At 48.4% G+C, this 18542-nt stretch overlaps 1 protein-coding gene across 1 annotated transcript in view; it reads left to right on the plus strand.

The window, feature by feature from the left end:
• The window catches only part of LOC147717186 (voltage-gated delayed rectifier potassium channel KCNH8-like), a 429742-nt gene extending 417508 nt beyond the window's left edge, over window positions 1-12234 (plus strand). The window contains exon 4 of the mRNA XM_086919846.1: window positions 12083-12234. Within this exon, the coding sequence (XP_086775972.1) occupies window positions 12083-12234 (152 nt within the window). The remainder of the gene's footprint in view (window positions 1-12082) is intronic.
• Window positions 12235-18542: the final 6308 nt, after the last annotated feature.

The following is an 18542-nucleotide window of genomic DNA, read 5'->3' on the forward strand; positions in this document are numbered from 1 at the left end:
TCTCTGTCTCCCTCTGTCTGTCGTCCTCTGTTTCCCTCCCTCTGTCTCCCCCTCCATCCCTCTGTCTCCCCCTCCATCCCTCTGTCTCCCCCTCCCTCCATCTGTCTCCCTCCCTCTGTCTCCCTCCCTCTGTCTGTCTCTGTCTGTCTCCCTCCCTCTGTCTCCGACCCTCTGTCTCAGTCTCTCTCCCTCCCTCCCTCTGTCTCCGCCCCTCGCTTTGCCTCCCTCCCTCTGTCGCCCTCCTCCCTCTGTCTGTCTCCCTCCTTCTCTCTGTCAACCTCTTTCAACCTCCCTCTGTCTGTCTCCCTCCCTGTGTCTCCCGTTCTCTGTCTACCTCTTACTCTGTCTCAGTCTGTCTCCCTTCCTCTCTCTGTCTCCCTCCCTCTCTCTCCCTCCCTCTCTCTCCCTCTGTCTTTCGCCCTTTGTCTCCCTCCCTCTGTTTCCCTCCCTCTGTCTCCCCCTCGCTGTCTCTGTCTCCCTCCCTCTGTCTCCTTCCCTCTCTCTCCTTCCCTGTGTCTCCCTCACTCCCTCAGTCTCCCTCCCTCCTTCTGTCTCCCTCCCTCTGCCTCCCTCACTCTGTTACCCTCATCCCTCTGTCTGTCTCCCTCTGTCTGTCACCCTCTTTCAACCTCCCTCTCTCACCCTCTGTCTCCTTCCCTCAGTCTCCTGCCCTCTGTCTCCCTCCCTCTGTCTCAGTCTGTCTCCCTCCCTCTGTCTTCCTCCCTCTGTCTCCCTCTTCCTCTGCCTCCTTCTCCCTCTGTCTCCCTCTCCCTCTGTCTCCCTCCCTCTGTCTCCCTCCCTCTGTCTCCCTCTCCCTCTGTCTCCCTCTTCCTGTCTCCCTCTGTTTCCCTCCCTATCTCCCTCTGTCTCCCTCTCCCTCCCTCTGTCTTCCTCTCCCTCTGTCTCCCTCCCCCTCTGTCTCCCTCCCCCTCTGTCTCCCTCCCTCTCTGTCTCCCTCCGTCTGTCTCCCTCCGTCTGTCTCCCTCTGTCTGTCTCCCTCCCTCTCTGTCTCCCTCCCTCTCTGTCTCCCTCTCTCTCTGTCTCCCTCTGTCTCCCTCTCTCTCTGCCTCCCTCTCTGTCTCCCTCCCTCTCACTCCCCCCTCTGTCACCCTCTCCCTCCCTGTCTCCCTCCCTCTCCCTCCCTCTCCCTCCCTTTATCTCCCTCTGTCTCCTTCCCTCTGTCTGTCTCCCTCTGTCTCCCTCCCTCTGTCACCCTCCCTCCGTCACCCTCCTCCCTCTGGCTGTATCCCTCCCTCTCTCTGTCTTCTCTGTCTGTCGCCCTCTGTCTCCCTCCCTCTGTTTCCCTCCCTCTGTCTCCCCCTCCCTCCCCCTCCCTCCGCCTGTCTCCCTCCGTCTGTATCCCTCCCTCTTTGTCTCCCTCTCTCTGTCATCCTCTGTCTCCCTCCCTCTGTCTGCCTCTATCTCCCTTCCTTTCCCCCCCTCCCTCGGTCTCCCTCCCTCTGTCACATCACCAGGCGTGCGTGTGTGTCAGCCGGGGCTGAGACAGCTTACCAGCCGCACCCGAGTACTTCACAGGTCTTTAAAAGACCACTTACTTGTTAATGAGGCTTTGTTGTATTTCACCTCTTCTTAGCGCCCCTGTATCTCCACTCTGACCTTCGCTGGAATCGCCCAGCCCCCATAGAGCGCTGCTGCAACCGGCAATGTCTGCAGACACTCTTTAAAAACATTTTTTAACCAGGTAGGATGTCTGCAAGGTCCGCGGGCCGCCAAGGAAGGCTTGCCGGGCCGCTGGCGGCCTTTGGGCCTCACTATGAGTACCCCTGTTCTATACTCTCTGCCGCCCATCCATCCCTACACTCTGCCATCCATCCCACTACTCCGCAATTTATCCAGCTAGACTCTCTGCCACCCATCCATCCCTACACTCTGCCATCCATCCATCTATCTAATCATCCATCCATCCTGCCATCCATCTATTGATCCACTCTACCATCCATCCATCCACCCACCCACTCTTCCATCCATTCAGCCATTCATCCATCAATTTATCCATTCATTCACTCTGCCATCTTTCCACTCACTCTGCCATCCATCCATCCACTCTGCCATCCATCCTACTATTCTGCAATCCTTCTAGACTCTCTGCCGCCCATCCATCGCTACACTCTGCCATCCATCCTACTACTCTGCAATCCATCCAGCTAGACTCTCTGCCACCCATCCATCCTTACTTTCTGCCATCCATCCATTCTGCCATCCATCCATTGATCCACTCTACCATCTATCCATCCACCCACCCACTCTTCTATTCATTCATCCATCAATCTATTCATCCATTTATTCTGCCATCTTTCCACTGACTCTGCCATCCATCCACTCAGCCAACCATCCTACTATTCTGCAATCCATCCATCTAGACTCTCTGCCGCCCATCCATCCCTACACTCTGCCATCCATCCCACTACTCCGCAATTTATCCAGCTAGACTCTCTGCCACCCATCCATCCCTACACTCTGCCATCCATCCATCTATCTAATCATCCATCCATCCTGCCATCCACCTATTGATCCACTCTACCATCCATCCATCCACCCACCCACTCTTCCATCCATTCAGCCATTCATCCATCAATTTATCCATTCATTCACTCTGCCATCTTTCCACTCACTCTGCCATCCATCCATCCACTCTGCCATCCATCCTACTATTCTGCAATCCTTCTAGACTCTCTGCCGCCCATCCATCGCTACACTCTGCCATCCATCCTACTACTCTGCAATCCATCCAGCTAGACTCTCTGCCACCCATCCATCCTTACTTTCTGCCATCCATCCATTCTGCCATCCATCCATTGATCCACTCTACCATCTATCCATCCACCCACCCACTCTTCTATTCATTCATCCATCAATCTATTCATCCATTTATTCTGCCATCTTTCCACTGACTCTGCCATCCATCCACTCAGCCAACCATCCTACTATTCTGCAATCCATCCATCTAGACTCTCTGCCGCCCATCCATCCCTACACTCTGCCATCCATCCCACTACTCCGCAATTTATCCAGCTAGACTCTCTGCCACCCATCCATCCCTACACTCTGCCATCCATCCATCTATCTAATCATCCATCCATCCTGCCATCCACCTATTGATCCACTCTACCATCCATCCATCCACCCACCCACTCTTCCATCCATTCAGCCATTCATCCATCAATTTATCCATTCATTCACTCTGCCATCTTTCCACTCACTCTGCCATCCATCCATCCACTCTGCCATCCATCCTACTATTCTGCAATCCTTCTAGACACTCTGCCGCCCATCCATCGCTACACTCTGCCATCCATCCTACTACTCTGCAATCCATCCAGCTAGACTCTCTGCCGCCCATCCATCCTTACTTTCTGCCATCCATCCATCCAATCATCCATCCATCCATTCTGCCATCCATCCATTGATCCACTCTACCATCTATCCATCCACCCACCCACTCTTCTATTCATTCATCCATCAATCTATTCATCCATTTATTCTGCCATCTTTCCACTGACTCTGCCATCCATCCACTCAGCCAACCATCCTACTATTCTGCAATCCATCCATCTAGACTCTCTGCCGCCCATCCATCCCTACACTCTGCCATCCATCCTACCACTCCGCAACCCATCCAGCTAGACTCTCTGCCACCCATCCATCCCTACACTCTGCCATCCATCCATCTAATCAGCCATCCATCCATTCTGCCATCCATCCATTGATCCACTCTACCATCCCTACATCCACCCATTCACTCTTCCATCCATTCATCCACTGCCATTCACCCACCAATTCATCCACCCATTCACCCACCCATTCACTCCGCCATCTCTCCTCTCACTCTGCCATCCATCCATCCACTCTGCCATCCAGCCATGTATCCAGCCATCCATCTATGCACTCTTCCATTCATCCATCAACTCTGTCATCCATTCATCCACTCTACCATCTAGCCATCCATCCATCCACTCTACCATCCATCCACCATGCCATCCATTCACTCATCTTTTCCCCCACTCATCCATTCATACCTTTACTCTGCCATCTCTTTGCATATCCATTCACTCCCACCCATCCATTTGTGCCTTTACTCGGCCATCATTTCACCTGTCCATCCATCCATCTATCCATCCATCCCTTTACTCCGCCATCCTTTCACCTTTCCATCCACCTATCCCTTCTATCATTCATTCATTCCTTTATTCTGCTATCTTTTCACCTGTCCACCGCCTAATATTTATTCGTGCTTTCACCCACTATTTCATCCATATACTCATTTATTCACCATACTTCTTTTCACCCTACCTTACAGTATTCTGTCTTTCTTTTCCTGTTTTATTTACCCAGCTGTCGGTTTTTCTTGCTCTTCTGTTGATGCTTAGTTCCAGCCTTAATGATGAGCATGGGACTGCTGATTTGCAGCCAGAAGAGGCTCATAGAGCCCCCCCCCCAACCCTACTGTATCCTTAAGAGGGGGCGTGTCTGTGAGGCGCTCTGACAGTCAACAGTGAGTGTATTCACGGACTGAGCTCCCCACATTGGCGCTGTTGAGCTGTCAGTTATAGTGTAAGGTTGCAGCTGGAACACTCGCTGTTGTCAGTCAAAGCGCCCAATGCCTTTCGGCCAAGTTCGGCTCATGTAAATGTATGTAAATGTATGTGTCTTGTAAAGCGCACTGCTGTCCTGAGGCGTCGTGGCGCTGTAGACCTCTGGGGAACCCGTCCTGGCTATCCCTGTGAGATGGTGCCTACTGGGTATCTCCAAGGTGAAGGTTTCAACAAAGAGGGAATTGGGACAAAGCACACTGAGGGATCTCACTATGTGCCAAGTCTAGCGAATTTACCACTCATATGGGGGAGCGGAAGGTCCAGTCCTGGTGTTCGCTAAAGATACCAACAACAAGAGGGGTACCAGGCTGTTCCTAAAGGAGTGCTAGTTAGTCGGAGACAGGTTAGGGATTTTGTAGGGCAACGAGAGGTGCCTACAAACGGCATCCATTTTGTTGGATATAATGGCCTCACACACCCTTACGAGTGCCATGCTTCATCATCGCCAATGCTCCTCGTTGGGTCGGCGGTGTGGGGCCAGGAGGGTGTAGACGTGAAAGTGGATTAAAATGGGCGCCACGGTACCAGGATCAATTTTATTCTGGAGGTCCCTAGGCTCCAATTAAAATTTGACCAAGGACTAGACTTGTAGGGAAATAATGTATCCTAATACAAGGCTAACCTGCTGTGTGACTGGGTCGACTCAGCACTAGCACTCCTTTAGGAACAGCCTGGTACCCCTCTTGTTGTTGGTATCTCCAAGGTGAAACCAGGCATCCCCGGCGAATGTGGGGGGCCGTTGAAGAGATGAGGCAAGCTAATGCCCAGAGTTGCCGAGTGTGATCCCTGGTTAGAGTAGGAACCGAGGCGAGAATAATCGAGCCCGCTGACCCTGGTCCACGACCCTGTCGCGTCGGGAATTGAACCCTGGTCCCGTGCAGTTCTCTGCTTCCGGGTCTACCGCCTCCAACCAGTGAGCTACACCACTCCACATGTGTACAGTGCGCAATTGGTACTTTTTTGCAGTTATGTATAGCGTACACTTGGCAGGCGGGTATTAAAGCACTTTAAATGAGAAGTGCAAGTTCTACAAAAAAGCATAATTTATTTTGTCTTTATGGCACAGAGAGTTGAATTCCCAGCTTCTGCTCAACATTCTGTTATTCTGGGCAATCTCCCCGTGCCATAAAAACAAAAACAAAAAGTATGTTTTTATGTAAAACATCTGCCGTTCAAGTAAAAAGCTATATATAAAACTACAAAAAACACCAATCACGCCCTGCACTTATGAAGGAACTTGGTCAAAGGACACTAGGGTGCTTTTGCATTGAATAGGAAAATGATGCTATTGTTAAATACCTACCTCGAAGCCACGCCCCCAGGCACACCCCTCAAGACCCATCCCAATCAATTTGGTGAGTACCGGCACTTCTCTCTTTCCATTTAAAGCACTGAGTATAATTCAGTAGTGTTTGGCATGGTATGAGCTTGACTTATCAGAAAATAGGAAACAAAATCCAAATTTGTTCCAAACGGCGGGCCCCAAAATGTTCCTTGCCCAGGGCCCTGAAAATTCTTAAGATGAGACTGGTAACTGGCTTCCCAGAAGACGTTATCGGATAGCCATGCATAATGCATACATTTGTTCCCGGTCCAAATGTTCAGTGTGCGATTGTGAAGACATTGAGGTATCCAAATGGATGTAGGGGTCCGGGTGTGGAACCAGTCTGGAGTCAGGTGGTCAGTGAAATTAATGGTATCTGGTGGGAATCGACTGATTGCCACCCCAGGAAGGCGGCATTGAACCAGGTCAATGGACTGTACCAGGTCAATGGACTGTACCAGGTCATTGGACTGTACCAGGTCAAAGGAGTTATAGTCACATCATCAGAATTCTTGGGACCAGCCCTGGTTCTCGCCAAGTGGAGAACCAAGCTGCAATCTATAAGGCAGTCCCCATGGATTCTGTGGCCTGGTTGTGCAATTTGTCAAGTTGCACTTACAATCAGAAGAGCCATCAACTTTTTTTATATCCGCGGCAGAAACCAGTCCCTAGATCTGCCCTCCTCGCGTTTGGAGAACATTGGCGCTTTTAGGAATCGTTTGTACTGTCTACCAAAGCTTCCTCATTGTCGGATGCGAAATAAACCAGTGAGGTGAACAGTTTAATTGGACCGCCATTCATTTGACACGCGTCAATCATATTTTAGCGAAGTCCAAAGGTAAAATCCATCTGTCACTCAAAGTTTGCTCTTAGTCATACACATTGTAGCTTTCTTTCATTTAGCTATGGAAAACTTCCCTTCTCTATTTTATTACCTATGTTTTTTGGGAGGGGTGGGGGGACTGCATTAAAAGTGGGACATATAGGGTGACAGTGATGTGATACATGTATGTGTGTGCAATTACTTTTCCAAAATGTTCCTCTTTAGGGTGGACGGTATGGGAACCATCCCCCCTTCTGGGGCCTGCCTCCTATGTGCAAATCTAGTCAGATCCAATCCTTCAAAAGTGTAATTGCCTTTGGGCAGGAGTGTGATGGGACTCAAGTGACTCCGGAACACTTCCTATCTGTCCCAGACAAATCGAACCATAGGCCCGACTTACAAGTGAGCGGAAGAGGGAGGGGTATTCACCACACACGGTAACTATCAATATCACAAACTTCTCTTTGCACAGGGATCAGAGTGTAACCACTTGCTTGTAATCAGGGCTATTGTGTTGCCCCAAAACTTGAAAAGTATTCTAAGGACTGCGGCAAACAGTTTGTCACTAGGATTTGAAGAACTTCATTTAAATCCTCATCTATTTCATATTTTGTAATCCCAGTCACGTAGCTTAGACCAAACATATATTTGTTTTCAGGAGTGGGGCGCAGGGACGTTCATGTCCCTGCTCAGTGTTTCTATAACCCCCTGAGTGGGTTTACACACTGGTCAGCATTGATGGGTGCAATCTGTATTCTGACAAGCCTGGCACAGCCTAACTCTGGGCGGCCTGGGGATGGGGGGTCTGCACGCACACCTGCTCATATTCTCCTCCTCACCCCCGCCCCCCACAGAAAGATGCAGCCGAGGCCCGGGATGATGGAGCCGGGTTCGTCCCTCCCTGTATGTGTCATAACCTGCGGACACTCGTAATCTGGGGCTCACGCGCCACCCTAACCCTTTTTTAGCTGGAAGGTGGAGTGATTTCCCCCCTGAACAAGGTAGAATTCTGTCTCCCGCCTCATCTGGCGACGGTACCGTGGCCCAGATGTTTGATTCATTTTGTTTGGTCACAAACGCTCTGAATCTTAGTTTGTGGCCGCAAAAAGTAATTTTCCAAAGCATGAATCGCATTTTAGGAATCGTTTAGGTTTTCTGACTCCTGAAATCGGATTGCACCTGGGCACTATTTTTATATGGAATGGCGGCAGTATGGGGATTCCTTCCGAACACAGATTTGGTATGTAGTGTGCCAATTGCATTGGACCATGGGACCATAGTTCCAGGTGGGGTGGGGTGGGGTGGTAACCTATTCGCGAGTGAGAAGGAGCAACCTGTGGATCCCTTCCCCTTTGTGAATATTGGAAATAGTTTCAGGAAGAGTCGGCAGTGATCAATGGGTTCATTGTGCACTCTCACTGGAACGTATTGTTTTTGTTTGATTTAAAAAACCCAGTCCTGTACCCTTTCAGAAAAAACTGTTTGAAAAAAGTTTTCTTATTTAAACACAATCCCAGACATGGTGGTTTTTTGACCCTTGCGAGTCACCATCCAGGTGATTGTTTCTAATCAGTGTAAATTGCAATTTGCGATCTACCTCGGGAATATTAACGACGTAGCCAGAATGCGATCCTGTCCGATACACACAGCCATTAGTACATAGGTTAGATTGCAGAATCCGAGGCTGGTTGTAAATTGCAACCAGCTGTACTAATCAGTGTAATAATTGATCTGGCCCTATATTCTGTGTTCGTGTGTGCAATTTGTCATCCTGTTATGTTGCCCATAAGTGGTCCTGGGATTTAAAATACATACATAACCTTTATAAATGTATTGGGCAGACCAGGTAAATTGCATTGCAACGTTGTCCCCCTGCTTCACCCTTAACGTTGCTAGTCCCCGTGTTGCTTGGGAACATTCGACCCATTGTCGCCTTCCACTAAAAGCGGGTTTGGAGCGAGCAATCTTTGTAAAAGTGGCAGAGGTTAAAAACGGTAACAACATTTCCAGTCAGAACAAATCAATTGCAGATGAGATAAGCAAATTTCCACAGTTTGCTGACATGTTTACAATGGTAGCAAGCAAAACGCAACAATATGTGCACCGACATGGAGCACAGTAGTGACTTTGACAACATTTTGTGCTAGTTGGTTGGTAAGGTTAGAGTAAATGATGCTTCTAAGCAAGAGAAAAGGTCGCCGGCACCAGTGGAAAATTGCCTGGCATTGGTGCAAGTCCTGGTAACCGCCTACTAGTTATTTTTATAGCGCTTAATCGGTGCCACTATGACTTGCAACAGGCGAACGGCCCTTGTTTCTTAATTCGTATGAAAGATCTTTTGGGTCGATTACCGGTGCCCCAGATGTTTGCATCCCCTGCGGAAACACCTCTTAGCACAGAGGACGTAATTAGAAACGAGGCATTTACCACGCCGGTAATTACCGTGTGTGGTAAAGTGCACGGATCTGGAGCTTTCCTTTGTTACGTGTTTGCAGGTCAAACCTGCTGAAATCTGACAGGGAGAGAAATGCTTGATACTTACTGAGACTGTAGATTCTGGTGGGAAAAGCACCAACATTACTATGTTCTTCTCCTTCGGAATGTGCAAACTTGTAATGGGTGATCATTATCACACCCAGCTAATTCTGAGGCACAGAGTATCATATTTTAATGGATGAGATATTTATTGCAGACCCTTTGGAGCAGTCTTGCTCAGGGCTGAATGTGTTACCTCCCTTGGGCCAGTGCTTAGTTTGTAAAAAAAAATAAGTGCCGTGGCTCTCGTCAGGAGGCCACTGCCACCTGCACCACACATTGCCCCTGTCAGCGCTGCCAATGATAACACAACTACTAACTATCACACTCCTACAAGTGTCGCAATTCGGACTATTCCAGGACAGTCCCCAAAAGAATAATAATGGCTTGGGCAGCAGGTAATAGTCATTTTTAATGTGTCTTGAATTAATAATTACCTGTTGTTCTGGTCATCTTTAAATTAGCCAGACAGCGCCACTTGTGGCAGACTGTCACCAGCTCCGGTGCTGCCAATTAAGTGCCGGTGCTAAGCACCGGAAACCACCAGCTCAAATTAAGCACAGCCTTGGCTATTTTAAGTGGTGGGAAGACTCAAGATTTTAGGGTTAAAGTATGGCAACCCTACTATAGGTTTCCACCAACTATTAAACTTGCAGTACAGTACCCCCACCAATGGTAAACTTACAGTAGGGGCCCCCACCAATGGTAAACTTACAGTATGGTACCCCCACCAATGGTAAACTTACAGAAGAATGTCCCACCTAAGGTAAACGTACAGTGTGATACCCCCACCAATGGTAAACTTACAGTAGGGTGCCCCACCAAAGGTAAACTTATAGTATGGTGCCCCCACCAATGGTAAACCTACAGTAGGGTGCCCCCACCAATGGTAAACTTACAGTATGGTACCCCCACCAATGATAAACTTACAGTAAGGTGCCCTACCAAAGTTAAACTTACAGTATGGTGCCCCCACCAATGGTAAACTTACAGTAGGGTGCCCACATGTGTAGTAAACTTCTAGCAGGGCACCCTACTGTGGTAATCTTATATTAGGGTGCCCCCATGTGTTATAAAGCTATAGCAGTGTGTCCCACAGTAGGTTGCTTGAAATGTGATTAACTTTCTATCAGGGTAAACCTATGTAGCGTCCCTCAATGTATGATACATTTAGAGTAGGATGCCACGATCTGTGGTAAACCTAAAGCAGGGTGATCCCATGCATAGTAACTAAATAGTAGTGTACCTACATAGGTTGTAAACGCACACAAATGGTGCTTCAATTTGGGGTTAGCTTCTAGCATGGTACCTCGATCTGTGGGAAACGTACAGTGGCGTTCCTCCATGTGTACTAAACTTAAAGTAGGAAGCAGCATCTGTGGTAAACCTACATTATGATTAAGACTTCCTGTTTACCGTTTTTACTGATTTTTACAGGTAAATACAGACAAAAACATTCATTTTCTTGTCTGTATTTACTTTAAATGTGGATTAAAAAGGAAATTGGGTAGCTTTTTGAGTAATTCTAAATACTGTCTGCTATCACTGCCAGGCCAATAGACGTGTGGATTGATAGATAAAGGGTTAAAAAAGAAAGGAATTTTAGTAAAGAGGTTTTAACAGCAATAGATATGCACGAAGTTTATACTGAAATTTGCATATTTCCATATAGGTGCACTGATTTATCTTCTGCAGGTGTTCACAGCACCTAAACCTGGCAGACATTCAAGCATGATTGCATATTTATCGGGTAAATACAGACGGAAATGGCACCAAAAAAAATACCATAAAACCCTATTTTAGGGGAGCCCTAATTATGATGCCCCCAGGGGGGCTAATCTAAAATGGCGTGGCACCTTCTGTGGTAGTCATACAGTAGAATGTCCCAATCTTTACTAAAGTACAGTAGGGAGCGCGCATCAGTGGTTTACCTACAGTAGGGGCCCCTTATGTGGCATCCTTACCTGAGAGTGCATATTGATGGTTTATATATAGTGCAGTGCCTCATTATATGGTAAACGTACCATGGGTTGGCCCCATCTGTAGTAAAGGTAGAGTTGGGGGCTCCATCAGTGGATAACTACAGTGTAGTACACTGAGGCGCCTCCTCCTGTGGTAAACTTACTGTAGGGTGCGTCCATCTTTGGTAATCTGCAGTAGGGTGCTGCCTCCTTTGTAACTGTGGCTTACTGTTCCAGCTTACAGGAGGGTGTCTCCTTATGTGGTAAGCATACGCTAGGGTGCCCCCATCTGTGGTTACGTTACAATAGGGTGCTGCCACGTGTGGTGTACATACAGTATGATGTCTGCGCTTTTGGTAAAGACACAGTAGGAGGCTTCCATCTGTTGTAAAGTACAGCAGAGTGCTCCTCCTCAGATGCCTGTGAGTTCCTGAGTGGCCTGCCCATGGCTTCCTGTTTCTGGATGAATTAAAGCTGTGCGTGGAAATGCGCAGAGCCCCGCCCCTATCAGGTAGCTCGACCAAATTAGGCAGCCAACAGAACTCATACCGAGCATTCACCCTCTAAAGGATGACATTCTACTGACCTAGTCACTGCATTCACCAGAGCGTACACTCCGTAGAGACCAATCTCTAAGCCGTGGTTGGTGGTCCAACATCCATTGATTTGGAGCCCAAAACCAAGGTCTCCATGGTGGGTGTGGGTCTACCTATGGATCCCCAGTCTGCTGCTCAGCTTCACTTGGAGAGGGGCTTGAGGTATTTGAGTAGTTTTAATCTGTTACTGCTTCATTCATTAATTATGTCCTTTATTTTCTTCCTTCAAGAAAAGAACAAGAGCAAGAAACATGGAAACTCCAACTTCAGCGCCGCCCGGAGACAGAGCCGCACAGTGCTGTATCACCTGAGCAGCCAGGTGTCCAGGAAGAGCAAGAGAGAAGTCAAGATTGATAATGTAAGGATGGACCTCTCCCTCTGACCCTTCACTCCTAGTTATGACTCTGTCCTTCTGTAACTTCTTGTGTAGGATGACGTCACTCCTTCTAGTTCAGCCGCTGCTCCTCTACTTCCACCGATGCTCTTCCTAGTCCTGTGTCTGCCCTCGAGCCCTACCATTACATACCTGCACCTGCCTTGGTGCGCCTCTTGTTTTCTATGTACTGGCTTTCTTCATCTTGGTCTTCCTTTAGAGTCCTTCTCCCCTTGTATACTTCTATCTCTTCACTGCCACTTCTGCTCTTTCCTACTAACTTTGCTTCATTATTCATCTTCTTACCTCTTATCTTACCTAAGACCTCTACTTACACCACAATAAGCCCTCCTGATGGTGTGCACATTCTCCTCTGCTTATTGCTCTGTGGCCGTGGCCCTACCTCTGCCACTTTCTTCCCGACTGTGTCTCCACATCTACTAATTCCTGTCTATCCAGTTCTCTGCTCATTAGTTCTACCTCATCTTGTTCAGTTTTATTTTACTCTATTTCTCTGCTGCTCCCTACACCCTGCTACTACAGCCTCTCTACTTCTGACTGTTTTGGTTGTTCCTCTATGAGTTCCTTTGCTCCTCCACATCTGCCTCTGCTCTTCCACATCTGTCTCCGCACCCCCACATCTGCTCCCTCCTTCACATCTTTGTCTACTCCTCCACATCTGCCTCTGCTCCTCCTCATCTGCCTACGCTCCTATGCATCTGCCTCAGCTCCTTCACATCTGCCTCTGCTCCTCCACATCTGCCTCCTCCTCTCTACATCTGCCTCTGCTCCTCCACATCTGCCTCCGCTCCTCCGTATCTGCCTCAGCTCCTTCACATCTGCCTCTGCTCCTCCACATCTGCCTCTGCACCTCCACATCTGCTCCTTCACATCTACATCTGCTCCTCCACATCTGCCTCTGCTCCTCCACATCTGCCTCCGCTTCTCTGTATCTGCCTCAGCTCCTTCACATCTGCCTCAGCTCCTTCACATCTGCCTCTGCTCCTCCACATCTGCCTCCTCTTCTCTACATCTGTCTCTGCTCCTCCACATCGGCCTCCACTTCTCCACATTTGCCCCTTTTCCTCCACATCAGCCTCAGCTCCCCACATCTACCTCTGCTCCTCCACATCTGCCTCTGCTTCTCTTCATATCTGCCTCTGCTCCTCCACGTCTGTCCCTGTTCCTCCACATCTACCTCTGCTCCTCCATTTCTCAAGGTTAAGTGACCAGGCTAACAAGTTGTTTTAATGATGTAGATCAGTGGTTCTTAAAATTTTTACTTTTGTGGGCCCCCACTTCATCATTTCTGGAACCAGGGGTCCTTCACTGAATCATTGTTGGAATGCGGGGACCCCCAGTGAGTCATTACTGGAAGCCAAGGACCCCGGCCTAAGATTTTCACTGATTTGAACAACAAAACGATGCACACACAAATACAGAAACAAGCATTCATCAAACAAATACACAAATGATGATATATTGAATTTAATTCACAAATTAATCTAAAAAAAAATCAAAATGTTTATGGGAAGGTTGGAGGTTTTCTAAATTTGGTTTAGGTCACTCATCGTCCATATTCTGTTTAATGCACTTGCACTGCTCCCACACACCAATCTGAGGATACTAACTTAATTTTTAGCCTCCACTTACGAATGACTTTACATTTTCCTTATTTATTTATATACAGTTAATTAATCTGTTTACATTATTTTGTTTTCTAAGCAGATCCCCTGCATACGCTTGTGGATCGCCAGGGGTTACCGGACCACAGGTTACGAACCACTGGTGTAGATGTTTAATAAACGTAATAAACAAAGAGAGATAGAGGGTATTGTTTTTGGGTAATACTCCTAATCCCCTGAAGGTTATATATTTTCAAAAACAAAAAGAGGAGTATCCCCAGGACACAGTGTCGTAGTGATCAAACAAGAAGGGAGAAAGATGCAGATAAAGAAAGAATTTTTTCTTTTTTTATAAACCCCTCACTCACCAACCTGGTTGGTGACATGCTTCCTCATCGGGGTTCACCTGAGTGACCAAGTGCAACTCAGGTGTGCATCGACGCCTGTAACTACAGCGGAGCTGGGTTTTTTGTGAGTTGTGAAAATTATAATTAGGAAATGAGTGAGTAAAAAAATAGTTCTACATGTACTCCTTGCAACCTTTATTCTAGAGTCATGTGACACGGTTAAAAACAAGTGAGATACTTCTACTGGCGTAGTATGACCAGAAAGTCTCAGTGTTGTTGTGTGAATATGGTCAACATGTTTCAACCTTTTTAATAAATTGTTAGGTTTTCATCAGGACCAAAGTGTGTTGAGTCGAGAGGTCTGCGCTCTCTAAGGCGCACCCGTCCCAGACTCAGCTGGATGCCAGACCGCGTACTTACGGTTCGGCGTACTTACAGCCTTCTGTGTAAGAAAAATCTGAAACAGAGCAAAAAAAATGGTTCCACATTGATACACGTTTTCTCTATTTGAGTGAATTGCTCCAAAACAAGGTGCATTCATTCTCCGTGGCCAGAACTACCAGAAGGAGATCACAGACCCTTCCAGCTTAGGTCTTACTCCAGGGCGGCCACACTGGCCCCACTTTCAGCCCATCAACAACCTTGTTTGGTACAGAGGGCCGAAGGGACTGACAGGGAGTAGAGACTCAAGAGTAGGGACTAGTCTGGACTCTCTAGTCTTCCTGCTGCTTCCTTCATGACAACAGAGGCCCACGGGGGCTACCAAGGGTGGTCAACACACTGAAAGTACATCATCCCTAGTGTGGCATCCTTTATCTCTGGGTTCTCCATCTAGCACTGGGCGGCATCCAGGAGCAATACTGTCCTTCCAGTCTTCAAGTCCTAGACACTTACGGACAAGGTCAGGTCAATGTTCAAAATATTGGCTTATTGGTTTGTTGTCTGCGTTACCGTAGGGCCTGGAATAACATTGTGCGTCGATTGACTAGCAACATTTGTTGTGCCTTTCTATCAGAATATTTAAAAAACAAGCAGGTCGAGCAACGGACCCTGCACGTCTCCCCTGTCGACATGTTTCGGTGCTCCTTATTTGCCTTCACTGAGGAAGGTGCCTTCTTAAGGGCATAGGTCCTGGTCTTTCGCTGCCTGTACTCTATTAACAACAGTGACTCTTAACACACAAGAAGCACCAGCTGCAGTGGGAATGCACTGGCATTCGATACTTCCTTTATTCCAAAAATGAGCAAATCAGGGTTACCTCAAGGCACTGACTGAAATACCGAGGCCTACATCCCAGGGAAGCTCCTGACCCTGTGAGGGCAGTGATGAAGAGTGCCAGTCGAGGCTGGTAAGAGATGATCTTCTAAATGGGAACCTTTGGACAAGTGGTAGTTCAGTTTTAGGGCGGGTTGACTTTCATCGGGATGTACTTTTAGAATGTTGCAGGTTTTACCAGCGGCGTAGCAATGGTGCCAGCGACCCTGGTGCAGGTAAGGTAAATGTGTGGCGCCTCCCCCAAGCTGGTTGGACACTAAAATACAGCTATGATTTTGGTGCGCTGGTCACCAAACACCCTTGGCATGGATGTGGCAGGTCCTGTCCATGACCTTTCACCTGCTGGTTGAAGAACCCATTCTTTAGTCAACCTCACAGGTCAGTTTCTTGCTTTGCCAGAGGCTGCAGAGAGCTGCGGCAACACAAGGGATGGGTATTACATGGTGATGGCTCGCGCGCCAGGAGCGCGTGTCAAAGGGTTCGCGTGCACCTCGCATGCAGGTGTATCCTTGACCTCGCTGCTCGCGCGCACTGACGCATCGTGCGTGCAGATGGGCCCTCCTGTCGAAACAATTAACAGTTCTAGGAAAGCCGGCCGTGGGTTCCCTGGGAAACCCGCTGAATTGTAATTAGCCTCTTGTTATCACAAAGCCACAGCAAAGAACTCAGATGCTTTAATTAACACATCCCAAGGTAACCGAACCAGAGCGGCGCTATCTTTATCTCCGGATATATCGGCTCCCCGAGTACTGAAAGTTTTAGGGATCTCCGAGCTGCAACAGTGGTGAGAAGGAGCCCCCCTGCTCACCAGGAAGCTTGGAGCTGTGTCTGGCAGGGTCCAGGGAACGTGTGTCCTCGGAGCCTCCCTGGCGGTCCTGTGCGCGTTGGACAAGCAGTAAGGAGGCATAGCTCGTGGGGTGAGGTGAAAACGGAGGCAGATACAGTACAACGTAATAAATCCACACTCAATAAATATGACACTGTCCAGCCACGTTTGAGTGAGGTCACATACACCTCAAGCTGACGCCATCAAACAAAGCAACATTCTAGAATGCCGATTGCTGTTGGTTGTTGATGACTCAGGACTGGGTAAGGGGTACCCTGTTTTTCTCTACTTTGGATGGCCCCTTTAATATTTACAAAAAGATTTTGTTAAGTTAAGATTATAGTGCAGTAAAAATGTCTAAAAATGTGGTCAACTTAATTTCCTAGCCTCACCATTGAAGGGATAGTGTCAAATGTAACTTGTGAGCGTGCACCATGGTGCACACACCAGTTCAGACGTGTCTGGCAGCACTGGGTATTCGGGGCTTAGCTTCCTTCATGTTAAGGTCAGGAACTTACCATTGGGTAGCTCTGGCAGGTTTGCGCTGGCCCCGCTAGGTCACTGGTCCTCAGTTCAGGGGGAGTTCTTGAAGATGCTGGACTTGTCATTCCTGCATGGATCACATAGTCCTAATTCCTGAGCTCTTGATACTGGGAAGGGTTCATCGAGGTACTGATCATCTGCACAACTTGGCCAGCTCACAGAGGGGACCCCCAGTGCGACTTCAAGTACTCAGGACCAAGGATGGTAGGGGCAGGTATCTGCACCGTAGACCTAGGGGCTTCCAGGATGGTAAAAGACGGGTGTATGAGTCACCATTTTACCAAGAAGGTCACTTAGTGCTGCAGGGAAGAAAAACTCACCAGGAGGAATCTCCCCTCTCTAGGATAAGCTGATTTGCACTCTGTTTTGACTGCTCTCCACCATCTGTAGAAGAGGATCCCTGCAGAAACAGCAGTATGACTTTGTGCGGAGCCTCAAGATGTTTCAGCAGAGAGGTCAGATGCTAGCAAGCAGCATGCAGGTCTCATCCGGAAAGCAGCCTTGTTGCAGTGATGAGCATCAGCTGTTATTGTCATTGTGCAAGGTGTGCAGGATCCCACTTCCAGTCGGAGATGTGGGATTTTACATTTTACATGTGGCGGAGGATCACAGGCTGGCTTGGATTGAATCATGCATGTGTATTCCAGCTAAAAGCCAGGCATGAGAAAAACTGGGCAGGACCTGGCTGGTCTTCCCCCTACTCTCTTGTGGGAGCTACCTTGGTGGGAGGCATGAGTAGAATTACGGGTTCTGTCCAGACAGAAGGAACACGACAATGAGCCTGTGTGAGTGAAGCACTAGATGAATGAATGAGCGCAGTGTGTCTGCAGAAGGTGTAAAAGAAGGAGCCTGACGTGTTGGTTGTAGGGGCAAGCACATAGGAATATTTCAATGTACACATTGTCTCACCTGCACTGTTCCCTAACTCACCAATCTGTAAACTGGTAAGCCTTCTTCCAGTAATGTAGGGGTGCTTTCACTTGCTCCACCCCATTAGCCAGTGTCATCACAGTGCTGCTTGCTGAAGAGAATCTGAGCCTCTTGAATGCAGCTCTTGAATGCAGGGCAGCTCACTCTACCCAGCAGTGCATGGCTTAGGATAATACATATGATGTAATGAAACTCACTTCTCATAAGGGATCCCATGGGAAGAGAGGGACTCAGAGCCCACCAAAGCAGTCCATGGAGGACAGCGCCACACAAGGGCGCCCGCACAAGTGGTGGCAAAACTGATCTAAAGACCAGCTGCTTGGAGGAAAAATGGTGGACGGTGGAGCAGAGTGGAACAGAATGAGGGGAGCGGGGTGGCACTTAAGACGTGGGGCGTGCAGGCGTTGGGGGCTGAGAAGGAAACACTGGTGAGTCTAGTAATTTATCTGCTTGGGGAGTGCAGGAAGGAGTAGTGTTTGAGTAGAGAAGGGTGCATCGTAAAACGGTAGCTTGGAGCTAGAGTAAAGTAGAAAGTGGTAGAGGTTGAGTAGGGCATGCTGGTAGCTGGAGTGGGGTGAATTGATCCTGGTAGAAGTACAAAAGGCTGCGGCTCACTTCCTTGCTGGATGGCTTCTGTTTAGGTATGCACTCACACACTACAAGAGTGACTTGTATCGACACTTGCTCATGCTGTTGACATTTACCCATCAGTTCCTGTGGAATGTGCTCAGGTGCCCTTCATTGCATCAGTTCTCAGCCTGCGGACAGCAG

Source organism: Lissotriton vulgaris, chromosome 5 (assembly GCF_964263255.1).
Source record: "Lissotriton vulgaris chromosome 5, aLisVul1.2, whole genome shotgun sequence".
NCBI lineage: Eukaryota > Metazoa > Chordata > Amphibia > Caudata > Salamandridae > Lissotriton > Lissotriton vulgaris.